The sequence below is a fragment of the Aethina tumida genome, chromosome 4, assembly GCF_024364675.1.
Source record: "Aethina tumida isolate Nest 87 chromosome 4, icAetTumi1.1, whole genome shotgun sequence".
NCBI lineage: Eukaryota > Metazoa > Arthropoda > Insecta > Coleoptera > Nitidulidae > Aethina > Aethina tumida.
The window spans coordinates 1,477,405-1,494,256 of record NC_065438.1 but is presented as its reverse complement, the minus strand read 5'-3'; the positions used below and the strand labels follow the sequence as shown (position 1 = coordinate 1,494,256).

The following is a 16,852-nucleotide window of genomic DNA, read 5'->3' as shown; positions in this document are numbered from 1 at the left end:
TCATTGACCACAAAACATTATTACTTAGGAAAAAAATCATTGGTTTCAATTCTATGTGAAAATATTCTATTAGAGATGCCACATTTCAATCAACTTGATTAAGAAACACTTAGTTCATTTCTAATTTGGGAATTTTAAGTTAATTTGAACAACAATTAACATGTACTGTTCGTTCTTATTGCAAGTCCATGGTCCATATTAAAGACAAATGTCAAAACATCTGTCCAACATCTTCACAAATTTGAGTAAATGTATGTTTTGGAAATGTATATTATTTCCAAGATAAGCCTTAATAATTAAATTACTATAATAACCACAATGATATTTAATAGTATATTTTGAAATTAAATCAAGGGGTCTTTCGATAAATTATTATACTTTGGCTCCCTAAGACAAGAGATTTTACATTTATCATAAATTACATGTACATTTAATATTATTTAAATCAATGCAATAAGTATTTATCAAATGATATAATGGCAACAAATATAAATATTTTGAAAGGTCAGATATATTGTTATAAGATTTATTAGTTAGTGTACAAAATAATCTAAATATGAGATTAATTGTGTACAATGATTATTTAAAACACACACAACATTTATTCATATCTTATTTTACTCGTATAAAAAAATTAAGTTTTTATTAAATTATGCCAGAAAACAGGCGAATCTCAGAAAACTTGCATAAACTTGAGTAATATTCACCCTCTTAATATTTATAAAATGGGTAAAAGAGTAAAATATCTCAATTTTATAAAAAAAAAATTCTAAAAAATTCCTAGAAAGTAAATTACAAGGTAAAATATATATTACATAATTTATATAACATAAAAAATGTCTATCAAAAGTAATAAATCAAATGTCAGTAAAATTCTTTAATGAATATGTATGAGTATATAATAAATATTAATTATATTTCATTATATTTATTCATTTTGATTAAAACCAATTTCTTTTTTATATAATCTAATAATATTTTAATATACAATAATATTATATATAATTACAAATAAATTTTAAACATGTATTATTTTTATATTGCAATAAATGTTACAATTATTAAATTGTATTCAACTATAAGTAATTAATAAGTTATTACTGGATTATTGATCGTAAATCTGGACTCCTGACCTGTAGTTTATTTAACTTGTAGTCCTGACCTGTCCATTTTGACAAAACAGGAATCTGCGAACAATGTGTTACCGGCAAAGTCAGTGACATTAGTCAAATTCCGACAGAAAGCAAATTAACAAATCCGCGAATTCACCGTTCGCCAATTAAAAACAAAGACTATGTTAAGTGGATAGTCCACGCAGTGTTTACATACCCGCGCGATAAGAGTATCCAGCTATGACGGAGCCGATGTCATCACAAACGCAAGAGGGTGCACAAACCAGTACGCTAACAGTCACAGAAAGCGAACAGCCACAGGTAATAGTCCTATTTACATTACATAACCAAACACGTATTGCGTGCTTAACAAAAACATGTACCGCGTATCGAGGAAACTGTTATACCTAACCACCAGGCAGGTTATTAAAAGATCGATACACGATATCTCGCCACTTGACGGTGTCAGAGTCCTGGATTTGACCAGAATTGTGGCCGGACCGTACTGCACGATGATACTCGGCGATTTGGGCGCGGAGGTCATCAAAATCGAGCGGCCTGGGGCTGGCGACGAGGCACGCAAATGGGGACCTCCATTCATCAACAACACACCTGAGTCCTGCTATTTCGTCGCCCTGAACCGCAACAAAAAGAGCGTATGCGTTGACTTGAAAACAACAGAAGGACAAGACATATTACACCAACTGGCCAAGCAGAGTGACGTCCTTGTTGAGAACTATGTGCCTGGGAAGCTGGATGAGCTCAACCTGGGTTACGGCACTCTTAAGTCAATTGCTCCACATTTAATTTACTGCTCCATAACTGGGTATGGCCCCACAGGGCCCTACAGCAAAAAGCCAGGATATGATGTGATTGCTGCCTCTGTTGGAGGACTACTACACATAACAGGCCCCCAAAATGGGGAGCCAGTCAAAGTGGGGGTTGCTGTCACTGATTTGGCCACTGGATTATATGCACATGGGGCAATTATGGCCGCACTTCTAAAACGCGCCAAAACTGGCAGAGGACAAAAAATTGACTGCAATCTATTGTCAACACAAGTTGCCAGTCTGATTAACATAGGGTCCAATTATCTGAATGCAAATAAAGAAGCCAGTCGCTGGGGGACTGCACATGAAAGTATTGTGCCTTATGAAGCCTTCCCTACTAAGGATGGCTACTTTACTATTGGTACTGGGTCTGACTTGCAATTCAAGGACTTTTGTAACAGAATTGGTAAACCAGAACTATCCACAAATAACAAGTTTTTAACTAACAAACTTAGGGTACAAAACAGGCAAGAATTAATTACAATTTTAAGGCAAAAACTTGCTGAAAAGACCAACAAAGAATGGGCTAAAATATTTGATGGTGGGCAGTTTCCTTGTGGGCCAATAAATTCACTTCAAGAAACATTCAATGACCCCCATATAAAAGAAATTGGTCTAGTGGAAACTATTCAACATCCAATAGCTGGCGAAATTAAAGTCGTAGGGCCGCCAGTAAAGTACAGTGAAGGAGGAAACTGTGTCAGAAATCCTCCACCCACTTTAGGGCAACACACTGTGGAGGTTCTGGAAAACGTTTTGGGATTGCAAAATGATCAAATATTGCAGTTGAAAGATAAAAAAATTATACATTAAATGTTATCAATATTTACTCAAATTCCACGTCAAACACAGATTATAAGAATGACGACAATTAACTGTAAATATTTTGAAAGCTTTATTTAATAAGGCAAAAATAGATTTTGGAAGCTGATTTTGACTCTGTTTTAATTCAGTTTTCTATGTTCTCTTCTTCACATATATATGGCTATTTTTGGCTCAATCAAAAAATAATTATATATTAAGTATAGTAGTTATGCTGTAATCAGAAAATAATTCTGAATCAGTTAAACTAAACTATAGATACAGATTTTATCAAATTCCATCATTTTTAGTTAAAATGTGGTGAAGAAAATAAAGAAAACTGAACTAAAACAGTTTTGCCAAGTATAAATCAATAAATTACCTTAAACCAAAAATAATTTTTTAACAATATGTACTAAAAAATATACTGTTATTGTTTTTAAAATTTTATAGTGTTGTCTATTTAAAACTCTTTACCATTATATTATTTATAATATTTACATGTATTATTTTTATACAACAAATAAATCTTTTTGTTATTTTACCTGTTTTATATTTATTACACTTTATTTTCGGTAATTGGATTCGCATTTGTGTGAAATGTGAATACGTTGAATTATATTTAATTTCAATACGCCCAAACGAACGAATATCCATGTATCTATTATGTAAATTGATAAAAGCTTTACATATTAATTTAAACTGGATATATTTAATAAGAAAAAAATTATATAATGTCAATGAATTTGTTCAATTATATAATAAATGAAGAGAACAGTATTTAATGTATTTAAATTAATTTACAAGGAAGTCTTTTCCAATTTTAAATTACATTTAATAGTAGTTTTGAACATTTTATTGTGATTTTATATTTCTAATCACAAAAATTCAAGACATTTTTGGAGTTACAAACCAATAAATTGTGTCAAAAAATCAAGAAAGAGTTCTAAAACTACATACTTAAGTATAAACCGTTAATAGAACACATTAAGCTGCCTAAGCTCATTTATAATCTTTATTCTAGGACGTTCACACGGTTAGACTAAAACTCCGCAAGCCTAGGACGGACAGGAAGGTGCAGTGGAGCTCCGAAACCGTCGACAATGAACACCTGAACCGCAAGAAGTCCAAGTGCTGCTGCATCTACGACAAGCCGCGTAAATTCGGCGAGAGCAGCTCCGACTCGTCCGACGACGAATGCGAACACTGCCACGGACACGTGGAGAAGAAAAAGAAAAGGGGTCCGTGCAACAGCTCAAGCAGCCCGTCCCGACCGCCAGACCTGCCAGATTCCAGCCCCTTCGACGGTGACGGCCACCTGAACGGGCCCGACTCGAGTGGGCCCGTTCAGGAGGCGTCGGTGTCCGAGACGAGATTCGAAGACATTCCACCCCAACCCGACTCCACGTCGGAGAATCCGTAGGAAATGGCTAGGTTTTAATGGGCGTGGAAGTGTGTTAATGTTAACTTCAACCTCTGCAGTATTTTTAAGTGTAAAAATTAAGATATTAAAATTATACAAAGAATTTAAATTGATTATTAAGGTTGTACAGTGTAATTGGTTCCTAACATACTTTTTAAGTGCAGAAGTTGGATAATTTATAAGATTATTAATTTATTAAACAAGTTTAAATTTAACGTAATTTATTTACCTTTACTCTACCAACTGTATGAACTGTAAAACTTGCTGTTTATAACTCTAGTATTTATATACGTATTATTAATTGATCTTACCGAGGACTAAGGCTATGGAATGGATATTTTATCGCAATTTTATATTAAAATTAGACTCCATTCAAATAATTACATATTAATTGGACCATTTTATAGATAGAGAAATTATACAATGAACGTATTATTAACCTAAGTCGTCGTTTACAAGGTAATAATGATCTTCGCTACGTATTCCGCATTTAGTCTTGTGATGTAAAAAATCGAAAACAATGTAATCCCCTGTAAACTAATTGATATATTCCCTTTACTTGTGTCCATCATGAGAAGACTTAGAGTATTAAATAACAATAATTTTTTATTGTACACATATTTCCATTTCTGCATTGTTTAAATATATGACTGTCTAAAGATCAATTGAGTATTTTATTTTAAACACCTTGATTGTTTCAGCCAAAGCAATCGGTAACGTTAAAACTGAGGAGAAGCGCAAATGACACGAGGAAAGTTCAGTGGGCGCAAGAAACAGTTGATAATGAACATTTAAATAGGAAAAAATCTAAATGTATGAGTTGAGTTGGTAATTTTCGCAGTAATTATCAAATATTTCGTCTCCAGGTTGTTGTATTTATCACAAACCTTTGGACTTTGGCGAAAGCAGTTCCTCTGAGTCTGAAGAGGAACATTGTCACACGCATGTGGAGAAGAAAAAGAAGGTGGTCAATCCTGAAACGGCGTCCAGCAGTCAGGAACAGTCACCGGAAACCACAAACTTGGTACCAGAATTAGAACTCATTGTAAATCATGAAACACAAACAGAGGTTGAGCCAAATGTGGACTCTGGTGTTACTGTTGAAGATGTTCCTTCTACTGAAGAGGTGGAAGAAAAAACTCCCGAGTAGGGTCCAAAAATGTGTTTATTCTACTACTTTTTATTTCGTTTCTACTTATATATTTAATAAAAGTCGTCTTATTAACTAAAATGATTTATTATACAATAAATATGCAAATTCAATAAATATTTCATTTCATAATAGAAAACAATCCGAATTATGGACGGTTTTACACAGATTTTATAATTAGTTGACTGCATGCTAACAAGACATTATTATAAAACGAAGCAAATCACAGATATAACTCCTGAAATTCGTTTTCAAAATTAATCAAATAACAAAATTTTATTTTTTTTTTCCTTTCAATTTTGTCACAAATTTATTTTGAAACATTAACTTATGTTAGTATATTAAAAATCACTTCAATAAGTTAAAATTTAATATCATTACAGTCAGAAACTATTGCAATATTATCACAACTGTTTAACAGGATTTATACTATCAAATAAAGCCCAGACAATTACGCTGAAATGACTCGACTAAACATAGATTTCACACAAAAATTCATATAGCGAAAGAACACTAGAAAACCGCCAATCGGAACTTTTTTTTTAATTTAATTACCTACAATCATCACACTTCAAATTACTGATCTGGATTACCTATATATTTACTATTCATAAATAAAATTGTATAAGTAAGACCAATATAAGGACTTAAACAACTATATCCTTAAAACTCACATAATAAAACCAGTTTATAGCAAAAAGACAGTGCAGAAAAAGACACTGATGGTTCACACACAAAATGCGTATGGTCCGTTATTGTGCGGGTGTCATAACAACGTGTACTGATCCCAACACTTAACGCTGAATTTGAGTTTCTGATTCGAGTTCCTGCCTTTCCTTAATTCGATTCCTTGTGAGAACTGCGCCACGTCCAATCCTAACTCCTTGACTTTGGACCTGGAGCGCCAGACTTTGATGTTGTTGTCGTCGGAGGTGGTAACGAGCATTTCCGGGTCCTTAGGGTTGAAGGCTACGGAGTTTACCACGTCTGAGTGGGGGTACTTTGCCAGGCAGACGCCATAGTGTCGGTCCCACATGTACCCATGTTTGTCTTCAGCACCACTATAAAATTTTATATAAATGGTTGGTTCAATGAGGTGATTTAGGTTTTACCTAGCGACATATTCGTTGCAGACGTCTAAAAAGATGAAGAAACATTCATTGTTGGGCGTGTAGGCTTTGTGTGCTCTCAACATCGTTCCCACTTGCTTTAAGGTGACCAAATCAATTACGTGAATGTCAATCTCCTGTGCAATTGGGGGAGGATCCAGAGGGTTGGAAATTTGATATCCTACAGGCCAAGACCTACTGTTGACATATAAGTATCTGTAAAAATAGGTTTTATTTATTTGATTGTTTAACAGGGAGAGTTTTATGCACACCTGTGATCTGGACTCAAGCCCATTCCCACTATATGTCCGTGTAAATCAATTAAATGGTCAACTTTGTCGAATTTATCAGCTACTTCATCAAAGTTTAGCCAGTTTGGGTCTGGAGGTGGAGACCCAGACTTTAATTGTTCTTTTCTCTGTTCTTGCAACAAAATTCTCTCTTTTAAGGATGGTCCTAAGTCCATCCTTTTCGGAAATTCGAACGGTTTAATCCTCTTTATACCTTAAATAGGATATTTATAAGTAAATAACTGTTTCTATAACTCTGTATAGTAACTTACCTATTTGATGAGGAGTATATGTTTTAAATCCTGTTGTAAAAATCAAATATTTATCATTTTTAACAATATTATCTGTGTCCTCTGTTGAAGTATCTGAGGCATCATCTTCCTCTTCATCATACTCCTCTTTTTCATCTTTAGTATTTTCCATGTCTATATCATTATCATTCTCTTGTTCAGTCATATTCTCATTTAATTCTGTTTCCACTTTTCTGTACTCTGAATTGTACCAAATGGGATTGGCAATTGTATCCACAGGGCCTTAAATGAACATAACAAAATAGAATACAACAGTTTTATGAAGATATGCAGCCTACCTCTCATACTACTTGTGCATGTCATGTTAAACTCTCTATGACTGACGGGATTCCCGTGCTCAAAAATCGCAGCCTGGTTCATGTTCCTCACACTTTCCCTCTCAGTCTCCTCCTTTGTGACATTTTCAGAATTGGGCAGACAATTGGCAATCATTATGGACCTAATTGAGCTAGCATTTCTGTTGTAAAACCTATATAAACTATGTGTGATGGGTACAAGTTCAGAATCTGCTTCTTGTGATGCTTTGTTCAGCCATAAGTATGACGAGCTGACCAAATGGGCCAACCAGTGTAGATCTCCAGATAGTAAATACTGATCACTGTACCAGGTGCCAAAAATATCATACGGTTTGTTGACCACTCTGCACTGAAGTTGGAAACCATCCTGCAAACTGAACACAGCAATTTCTCCTGAAGTGCTGTGGGGTGTGCCAAAATGTACACCAGATACTAAGAGTAAAGTGTCAGTTTCATTGAACTGGGAGAACTGTGTGTACTTCCAGGCAAATGACTTCATGTCTGTTGAGTATTTGACTGAAGCTGGGTACGTTGAATTCCAGACTATAATGCAACCATCCTTGGAACAAGTGGCAAAATATTTTCCATTGTGTGAGAAACTAACATGCAACACTTGATTTCCATGATTATCTAGAGTTTCAGTTTGTACTACCGGTATGTTATAGCACAGCCTTTTAAATTCTTGGTACCAAGTTTTACCTAAACAAAAGTAATTAAGGTATATTTTACTACACATGTGAGGCTATTTAATTACCTTGAACATTAGTGACTGATCTATCAACCAAAAAGTTTTTGTAAAATAGTTCCTTCCAGAGCATATCATTTCTGCTGGCTTCGAACCAGTTTTGGCAGACTGCACTGGCAGATATAAGATCCTTGTAGTTTAAATATTGGAAGATGTTTATCAGACCGGGATATGGGAGGTAACACCACACACTTTGGTCGTCTATTTCCATTTTGGTCGACTAAAATTTGCACTTATTAAATGTCATGTATGCTGATCAAATGTCATGTTTAAATGTCAAATAAACAGAAATCAGCTGTTTCTTGTCACAAATGAAAAATAAACTAATATTTTACTCGATGGTTACCGCAGTAATTAAGATTTGTAAATGAAAGGTTAATCTTATAATTTACCTTCTATTGCATCAGGAAGTGCGCGATTAGTCCGAAATAGGTAACTGGGATAATATGGTGTTTTAACCTTCTAGTCAACAATGAGAAATTTGTTGAATATTTAATACATGCGTAATTTATTCTGCGTATATGTATGACCGACAAAAATGTTCATTAAATCTGGAAAAAATGTTTGTTGTTATTGTGCATTTTAAAACACGCGCCCTTTCACCGAGCAATCAAAAATGAATTAATTTGTTATAAAATATAATTTGATTTTAAATTAAATACTACTTAATATTTAATAGAATGCTTAAGTAATTAAATGTTTATTTGGAAAAATATTAATTTTAAGATCTGAGTTAGTCAAAAATTGAAATAAACCATTGTGTAACATTTGACCTACTGACATCCCTTGTGGTTTGATATTTGACCTACTGTCAGCAAAGCTTGGCATATGCAGTAGGTGTTATGTAGAGAGGGTATAGTTGCTGTTATAATTAGTGAATCAATGAACGAGTTAATTGTAAAGTTTAACTGAAGATTGGGTGGTGAACGACTTATAACTGGTTACAAAGGTTGTAAAAATGCCGGGCCACATTCTGACGCCATCTGCCGCATAGAATTATGCCTACGTCCTCTGCAGAAGGTTCATGCACGTCCGTCAAAAATAATAAAAATACTCAGTAAATATGGTAGGCTCAAGTGTTCGGTTTTCGCAATTTATCCCAACCAATCTAAGAACTAAGAGTGAAAATGTCTAAACAGGTTAAACGGAAAATAACGGTGAACCTCTCTCCAAAAAGTAAAGCTCAGCCGAAATCACGTCCCAGTGTTTTCGAACGTCTTGGCACGAAAGCCAACCCTGCGCTCAAAGATTTTTGCCACCACTGGGCTCAGAACGGATCGTGTCCGTTTGGCAAAGGTTGTAAGTATTCCGCCACCCACACTTTGATCAGCCCCTCGAAGCAGAGAGCAGCCAAGAGTGTTGCTGAGACCAAAAGGCGTCACGCAAAGGATGCCCTTAAGAGGCTCCACCCTGGTGAGCAGCCTGAAGATTACGACCAGTGGGATCCTGATGAACTAGAGGATGCCGATCCTGATGATCTAGAAAAACGCAGACAGGAGTTACAGAGAGAATTAGAGTTGCAAATGAAAATGGAAAATAAAGCTCGCAAAAAAGACAAGAAGGTTAAAAAAGAAAGTAGTCCTTCAACCGAGACGTCGACGAGTTCCAGCGATTCTAGCAGTAGCAGTGACGAATCCACCTCCTCCAGCTCTTCATCCCTTGAGCAAAGGAGGAAGAAATCTAAAAAAACCAAAACCAAAAGAAACAGCAGCACTTCATCAGAAGAAAGACTGAAGAAGCACAAGCCTAAGAAGGGGACTTCTAGTAAAAGTAGCACTCGTGAAAAGACTAAAAAGAGTAAACCCACAGTGAAGCCGGCGAAATCCCCAAGTCCGACAAGGAAGCGGTCTCAAACTCCCCCAATAAAATCATCCAAGCTGGCTCCAAAAAAGGCTTGCTCCGAAACCAAATCCCCCCGACCTGTCAGTAGATCAGGAGAAAGGAAGGAGAAGCACAGGACACCATCACCAAAGCCCACGAAGGACAAGGAACGCGAGAAAGAAAAGGAACGCGAAAAAGAAAAGGAGCGAGAACGAGAACGTGAAAAGGAACGAGAAAAAGAACGTGAACGCGAAAAAGAACGTGAACGGGAGAAGGAACGTGAAAAGGAGAAAGAGCGGGAACGTGAGAAGGCCCGAGAACGGGCCAAGGAACGCGAAAAGGACAAGGACTATAAGAAGAAAGGGTCTAGGTCTCCAAAACGAGAAAATCGTTCGATGAAGGATCCCAAAAAGAGGGACTCGCCCGATTCTAGCCATTCGAGGGATAGGAAAGCGTCTCCAAGGCCGAAGAGTAGTAGCAGCAGCACCAGGAGAGATCATCACAAAAGTCCGTCCCTCAAGGAAGACAGGAGAAGCGATAAAAGAGATGATAGGCCAAGGTATCAAACATTTGAATATATATTTTTATGATTTTTAATGCCTTGTTGTTAGGTCTAGAACGAAGGATCGCGCCAGCGACAGCAAGAGCAACAGGAAGGACAAACGGGATTCCCGAGACAGAGAAAGGGAAAGGGAACGTGACAGGGAAAGGAGAAGAGAAGAAAGGGAAGCCGCGAGGGAGAAGGAACGAGAGGAAGCATTGGCTAGGTGTCAAGAGAGGCAAAGGGAGCGGGAGCGACTGAAAGAACTTGCGAAGAAGGAGGAGGAACGCAACAGGGCGAGAGATAGAGGTAGAAGAGAAGATCGCGGGCTTGATAAACCCTCAGGTATCACACCTTAAATGTCTTAAAGTTTTTGGATATTGAACAAAACAATTTAAAACTTTCTATTCCCTTTTACTTTAGTAGTTTTGATAAATTAATATTAATTGAATTTACTACTACTAATAAGTTTCTAATTGGAACATGTTTAAACAGCCTGATTATTAGAGTAATTCCATAACTTTAACACACGTCAGCGTTTCATAACGGACAACCTCACATTATATAATTATTCAATTTCAGGAGATCGTATAGAAAGGTTGCTGCCCCTTCCAGAAGACCGCATCCCACCAAGCCGCAAAGGGCACTCACTGGACAGAGACCGTGATCGAAGGGACCGACGAGACCGAAGCCAAGAACGTAGCTCCAGAAAGTCGTCGGATCGTCATGAAAGAGCGGATCGGGATGTCGACAAAGACCGCAACTACGACCGGACGTACGATCGTAACTACGACAGGTAACTTGTCACTTCCATTTGTTCAGTTCATTTAATAAATTTGGGGTGATGGTAGGGACTATGGGGCTATACCGCCCAGGTTACGGGATTCCGAAAGGAGACTTGATGATAAGGACTACGATTCTCCTTATGACAGAGCTCGACATGACGAAAGGAGGTATATGGACATGGATGACCACTACAATGACAACTCAAGAGACGATCGCATGAACATAGAAAGCAGGGATTACTTAGATGACAGAAGAGGAAGGAGGGATCTGTGGGATGAACGAGATTTAGACAGGTAATTAAAAAATACACTTAAAGAAATGTTTTTTGGTATAGAAAGATTTTTATTAATCCTAATACTCTTATATGTTGTAAGTATTAATCTTCAAAAGTTAGATATGTTCAGATTTCATATGAATATTATAATTATTTATTTATTTAAAGTACACTTAGGCACGTATATAGATTAAAATACGTTTAATTCTAACAAAACATGGTAAAAGTACACAGGGTATAGTCCATTAAAAAAAGTATGTGATGTAAACATAAAAACTATAGTTTTCTAAATATTTGTTGAAATGAGTCCGTTCCGATCATTTAATTTTTATACACTGTCAAGACGATTAGAGAGGTATACTTCAATTTATATTATTTTTCCTAAAGTTTCTAAAGAAAAATTAATAAATATTATTTAGTTTTGAAGGCTAAACTGCAGATTTTTTTATTAATTTACTAAATAACTGTTTATTTATTTGAATTACTAGGGAAAGAGACCTGGAGCATGCACGACGCTACGGCCGCGGCGAAGACTCCCGCTCCGGCTCCCTCAAGGGTCGGGAATGGGACCCGGCGTCCGCCGCGTCAGACTACCCAGGAGATCACGGCGACTGGGACAGGTCCCGACGGCCGCCCCTCGACTGGGAGAGCCGCGGTGGCCCCCCCGACTCCTGGGCCGACGGGGGTGGCGGCTCGATGATCGACCACAAGCACGGCGGTCCACCGGATGACGAATGGCGGGCGCACTACGGTGCGGGTGGCAGGTCTTTGGATCAGTGGAGCAGCGAGGAGAGGCGGCGGTGGCCGCAGGATTGGAGGGACCGGGAGAGGTCCAGGCCTAGGAGCTCCACCTCGCACAACAGGGATGGTAAGAACCAAATATACACAAAACAAACTGGACGACAACTGACTGTTTTTTGTCGTTTTGTTGCAGAAGACTCGAATTTGGAATCCCGAAGGAAGGAACCTTCGTCCAACGCACCTTCAAGGGTGGACACGAGATCAGATCATTCGGACTCTAAGTCCTCAGCACCGGAATCTGAATCTAAAAAGGACAATATTGCGGGTGTGAAACGCTCAGCAGAGGATTCCGTGGACAGTCCCGTGGATCCAGCCAAAAAGCCTTGTCTTATTAAAGAGGCACCAGTCCTCGAAGACGACCTCAGCGAAATCAGCGATGACGCCGATGAAATCCTCAATAGAGATGAGGTATTTTCAACTAGCTTGCCTATTTAATTAATATTAATATTTTTTTTAATCTTCAGGAAATCAACGACATAGTTCCGGATGAACCCACAGTGGAGGCAGCTGAAAACAATAGTGTGAAGGACCAGAATACGTCCACAACGTCTCAGTCCCCATCACGATCGCCACAGCAAAACCGTCTACAGCAAGAAGAATCAATGGAAGAAAACCTCGACTTAGATTTCGAAGAAATTTCCGAGGACGAATTGGAGGAGGAATCTAGATTGAAAGGCATTGGTGACGCCTTGGGTGTTGACTGGGCCAGCCTAGTTGCCGAATCACGGCCCAGAATCAAACCTGTCTCGTCCGCCAAAAGGCGATGGGAAAGCCACAATGTTTTGGCGAATTTGGGGGTGTCTGTCAACTTTACAGACGAGGAGTTCGTCAAAGACATTCTGAAACAGCACGCCCGGGCCGAAATTGCTGAACAAAAGAAAGAAGAGGATGTGTCGGTTAAAAAGGAACCGGAGGAAGTTAATACCAACGGAATTAAAGAAGAAATTCCAGATGAACTTGAAGAAGTAAAAACTGAAAATGCGGTGGAAGTGGAAGACATTACTGTTAGTCATCCTTTAGGTGCCATACAGACTTGGAACCGTGATCAACAGACTATTAGGCGAACTTTGTTCAGTAGTGTGGGTCCATTTAGAAGGGCTTTGTCGGCCAGAAGGGATCTAATGATCAGGCGACACTTGTGCAACCTTCCAGTAAATGACTCATATGTTGAATCACCTAAAAGACATGATCCCGAGTTGTTACGCATGGCGACAATGCTGTTTGAAAGGTCACTATAAAACATTTTAAGATATTTATTTTAAGCCTTTTTAGTTTTATATAAGAAAAATGATGTATTTTTCGAACGAAACAGAATAAACAACTTTTAATTATATTAGATTTATACTTGTTGGAAAAACAAAATAATAAATTGCAGGTTTTAATATTTTATTAGTTTTCAATATAATAATAATGTACAACTTATTTTATATAAACTAACACAACCTGTGTTAACTTCAACAATAATACTATAATATATCTTTATTTTTATATTACATTAAAACGTATCACTTATACATAACCATCCTTAACCAAAATATTACAAGACAAAATTGTAACAAAGACCTGTTAGTCAATTTTTAATGTCTGCATAGTGCATCCATCACATCCTAATGTTGTTCTTTGCTGGTCTATAAACATAAAATTATTTTGAACTGTCAAGAAAATACTAAAGGAATAGATTAGATCATCTAGTGCTATTCGCACTTATGTTTGACTGTTGATATTATCATGTTTGTCTGGTGAATCAAATACAATGCGCTGAGGAACACTGAATCAGCACTGAAACAAGAATTAACATTAATATTTTTAATTTTATTCATAATTCATTCATAGATAATAAATTTAAATGATATCATATCTATATAATATTAATAATTATCACAAATTTGAAGTTTTTAATCAGAATTACCGGAATTTTTGAGCTGTCTATTCAGAAGTATGTTTTATATTCACAAAATTAAATAATATAAATAAATTAAGTAGTTATTGATTAGATAGGAAAAATATTTAATTATGGTGTATTATTAATTTGATTAGAAAGCCTTAAACAATAGCAGAAAAAAATACTTACTGCCCTTCTTTGAAGTATTCTTTCAGTGTATTACTAAACCTTTTAGAATATTTGACAAATTCTCTTTTCCTCTGTTCTAAAGCTTGTTTGCCAATTGATCCCGGAATAAAAGCTCCAACCTCATTCACTGCATCTAACAACTTTTTAATGGCACTCGCTATTTCTCTGTAAAATTCATTATAGTTGAGTCCTTCATTTGTTTGAATAAACTTACTTGATTGTCTCCAAGAATGTTTTTCTATCAGTTATTTCATCAGGTATTCTGCTCAATATCCTTTTTAATGAAGCAGACTTTCTGTTCAGTTCTTGGAATGCATCTTCAGACCTTGATAGTCTGTACTCAACAACTGTAAATTGTTTAACATATTAATACACTCAAATCACATACTGAAATAGATACCATCTGTGTCTGATGCTGACTGCAATCGAAGAATACTTTCATGCATATTAACAGCAAGTTCACCCCTTTTTAAAATGCCAACAACCAAGTCATATGTTAGCCCCGGATGTGAGGCTTCAGCCTTGGTGAGTGCTGCTCGTAACGTTTGTGAAGCTGACACATCCTGCTTTTCCAACTGAAAATAACGTTGAATGAATGCTAAATAAATAAATATTATTTGTTGACTCACCTGAGATAAAATGGGGCGTATTAATACGGGCAAAATTAATGATGTTAATGGTGTTTCATCGCCCATTGTCATATTTATAGTGGTTTAACTGAAATTTCTTATGAAAGTACGCGATTTTCTTGATTGTAAATGCAATTTAACTGTAAATGAAATAAATAAAGGTCCTGATGAATATAAAATGTCAACAAACGTCAAAACACAATGAAATAAGTAGCGCCAACTGTTGAATCCAGCGTTGAGTGTTGTGCAATTTGGAGCTTTCAAACCAAAAATGTGCAATAATAGAAGTTAATTGAAATATTAAAAATTATGCACCAAATTATCAAAGTGGCTATAAAAAATGTGTATTTTTGACAAGTTAACCAACTTAATAACAAAATGAATTGTGAGGTTATGTGCCTGTGTTTGCATGTCAGTCATATAAAAACACGTTGTCGCTGGTACCCAAAAACAAAACATGTGCCATAAGCGAAGAAGTGACATCGAAGACAACGCAATGGAGGACTCCGACAGCGACTCCGATGTTAGCATGACAGACTCCGACAGCTCAGAAAACGAAATAACCGTCGACCAGAATGAAACCATAGAATCAGATGCTGAAGAAGAGAAAATTGAGGATGAGGAAGAGGACGAAGTGATTAAAGCCATAAGGAAAAATGCAGAAAACAAACGTGATCATCCGCCACCGATTATTAGTGAGGATTTCATCACGGACATTTCTTTTCACCCCTGTGAAGACATTATTGCTGTTGCTAGTGTTGTGGGTGATGTCACTCTGTACAAGTACACAAATGAAGAGAACACTCTTTTGGACACACATGAATTGCACTCAAAATCATGTAGAGATGTGGAGTTCAGTTTTGATGGCAAAATTATGTTCTCAGCTTCAAAGGATAAGTGTATAATGCTCACAGATGTGGCCACGGGGAAGTTGAATAGGTTCTATGAAAATTCACATGATGTTCCTGTATATTGTTTGACTGTGTTGGATGAAAATTTATTTGCTACAGGTTTGTAAACTTAAATATGTAGTTTCCAGATTGGTTTAATGTCATTATGTTTTAGGGGATGATGATGGGATGGTAAAACTGTGGGATTTAAGAGATAGATCTGACAAACAAATATATAGGATTAAAAGAAATGAAGATTATATCAGTGATATAGTCACAAATGAAGATAAAAAGTACATGTTAATATCCAGTGGTGATGGTTCTCTCACAACTGTTGACTTACAGAACAGAAAATTCCATATGCAGTCAGAAGAATATGAAGAGGAGTTGACCTGTTTGGGTATATTTAGAGGAGAAACAAAATTGCTGTCTGGTACTTCCAAGGGTAAGCTTTTGCTCTTTAACTGGAATGAATTTGGCCTACACAGTGATATTTTCCCTGGACCTAAAACATCAATCAATTCCTTAATTCCAATCACTGAAAATATTGTTGTGACTGCTTGTGAAGATGGAAATTTAAGGGCTACTCACTTGTTCCCTCACAGGCACTTGGGAATTGTTGGACAGCATGATTTGTCTGTTGAAAACCTTGACATTTGTAATAATGGAAGGTTTATTGCTTCCAGTAGTCACAACAATGACATAAAGTTTTGGAACATTCAGTATTTTGAAGACTTTGAAAAGGTTTCTCACAAACATAAAAAACATGAGAAAAAGAAGGAACTGGAGCACAACTTACCCTCATCAAAGGTAAAGAATGCCTCAGATTTCTTCAGTGGTTTATGTTAACTGTAAGGTTCATGAACAAGATTGTACAAATAAATAAATAATTTTAATTTATTAAGAAACAAGTATTTTAATATTTTGTGCCACCTATCCCTAATAAAATATTCTAGAACTTTGAAGCTAAGC

General features: G+C 36.5%; 6 protein-coding genes across 8 annotated transcripts; 4 read left to right on the top strand and 2 right to left on the bottom strand.

Moving 5' to 3' along the window:
• Nucleotides 1-1,186: 1,186 nt before the first annotated feature.
• LOC109600726 (E3 ubiquitin-protein ligase PPP1R11) lies at nt 1,187-5,387 on the top strand. 2 transcript variants are annotated; one of them, XM_020016903.2, is made up of 3 exons: nt 1,187-1,433; nt 4,868-4,979; nt 5,033-5,387. In XM_020016903.2, exons 1-3 carry the CDS (start codon nt 1,353-1,355, stop codon nt 5,314-5,316), a joined length of 477 nt encoding a protein of 158 aa, XP_019872462.2. In that variant the 5' UTR covers nt 1,187-1,352; the 3' UTR covers nt 5,317-5,387. The 2 variants fall into 2 exon arrangements, with proteins under 2 accessions (XP_019872462.2, XP_019872461.2); XM_020016902.2 differs by lacking the exons at nt 4,868-4,979; nt 5,033-5,387 and adding an exon at nt 3,768-4,831 and having other exon boundaries at nt 1,191-1,433.
• LOC109600725 (succinate--hydroxymethylglutarate CoA-transferase) lies at nt 1,440-3,287 on the top strand. The gene has a single exon (XM_020016901.2). It carries the CDS (start codon nt 1,490-1,492, stop codon nt 2,753-2,755), a length of 1,266 nt encoding a protein of 421 aa, XP_019872460.1. The 5' UTR covers nt 1,440-1,489; the 3' UTR covers nt 2,756-3,287.
• Nucleotides 5,385-8,672, bottom strand: LOC109600714 (F-box/WD repeat-containing protein 5). The gene is made up of 7 exons (XM_020016891.2): nt 8,460-8,672; nt 8,077-8,287; nt 7,305-8,021; nt 6,988-7,248; nt 6,698-6,929; nt 6,429-6,641; nt 5,385-6,377 (listed from the first exon to the last, which is right to left on the bottom strand). The coding sequence occupies exons 2-7, from the start codon at nt 8,276-8,278 to the stop codon at nt 6,083-6,085; spliced, it is 1,920 nt and encodes a 639-aa protein (XP_019872450.2). The 5' UTR covers nt 8,279-8,287; nt 8,460-8,672; the 3' UTR covers nt 5,385-6,082.
• Nucleotides 8,673-8,891: 219 nt separating this feature from the next.
• Nucleotides 8,892-13,623, top strand: LOC109600711 (fl(2)d-associated complex component-like). 2 transcript variants are annotated; one of them, XM_049966975.1, is made up of 7 exons: nt 8,892-10,447; nt 10,500-10,738; nt 11,012-11,225; nt 11,281-11,508; nt 11,978-12,357; nt 12,424-12,698; nt 12,755-13,623. In XM_049966975.1, the coding sequence occupies exons 1-7, from the start codon at nt 9,195-9,197 to the stop codon at nt 13,526-13,528; spliced, it is 3,363 nt and encodes a 1,120-aa protein (XP_049822932.1). In that variant the 5' UTR covers nt 8,892-9,194; the 3' UTR covers nt 13,529-13,623. The 2 variants fall into 2 exon arrangements, with proteins under 2 accessions (XP_049822932.1, XP_049822931.1); XM_049966974.1 differs by having other exon boundaries at nt 8,893-10,447; nt 10,500-10,774.
• Nucleotides 13,624-13,659: 36 nt separating this feature from the next.
• On the bottom strand, nt 13,660-15,131 carry LOC109600722 (programmed cell death protein 10). The gene is made up of 5 exons (XM_020016899.2): nt 14,991-15,131; nt 14,762-14,936; nt 14,576-14,708; nt 14,362-14,526; nt 13,660-14,069 (listed from the first exon to the last, which is right to left on the bottom strand). The coding sequence occupies exons 1-5, from the start codon at nt 15,060-15,062 to the stop codon at nt 13,985-13,987; spliced, it is 630 nt and encodes a 209-aa protein (XP_019872458.1). The 5' UTR covers nt 15,063-15,131; the 3' UTR covers nt 13,660-13,984.
• Nucleotides 15,132-15,447: 316 nt separating this feature from the next.
• On the top strand, nt 15,448-16,791 carry LOC109600721 (WD repeat-containing protein 55 homolog). Its single transcript, XM_020016898.2, has 2 exons — nt 15,448-16,000; nt 16,056-16,791. Exons 1-2 carry the CDS (start codon nt 15,448-15,450, stop codon nt 16,727-16,729), a joined length of 1,227 nt encoding a protein of 408 aa, XP_019872457.1. The 3' UTR covers nt 16,730-16,791.
• The last annotated feature ends 61 nt before the right edge of the window (nt 16,792-16,852 follow it).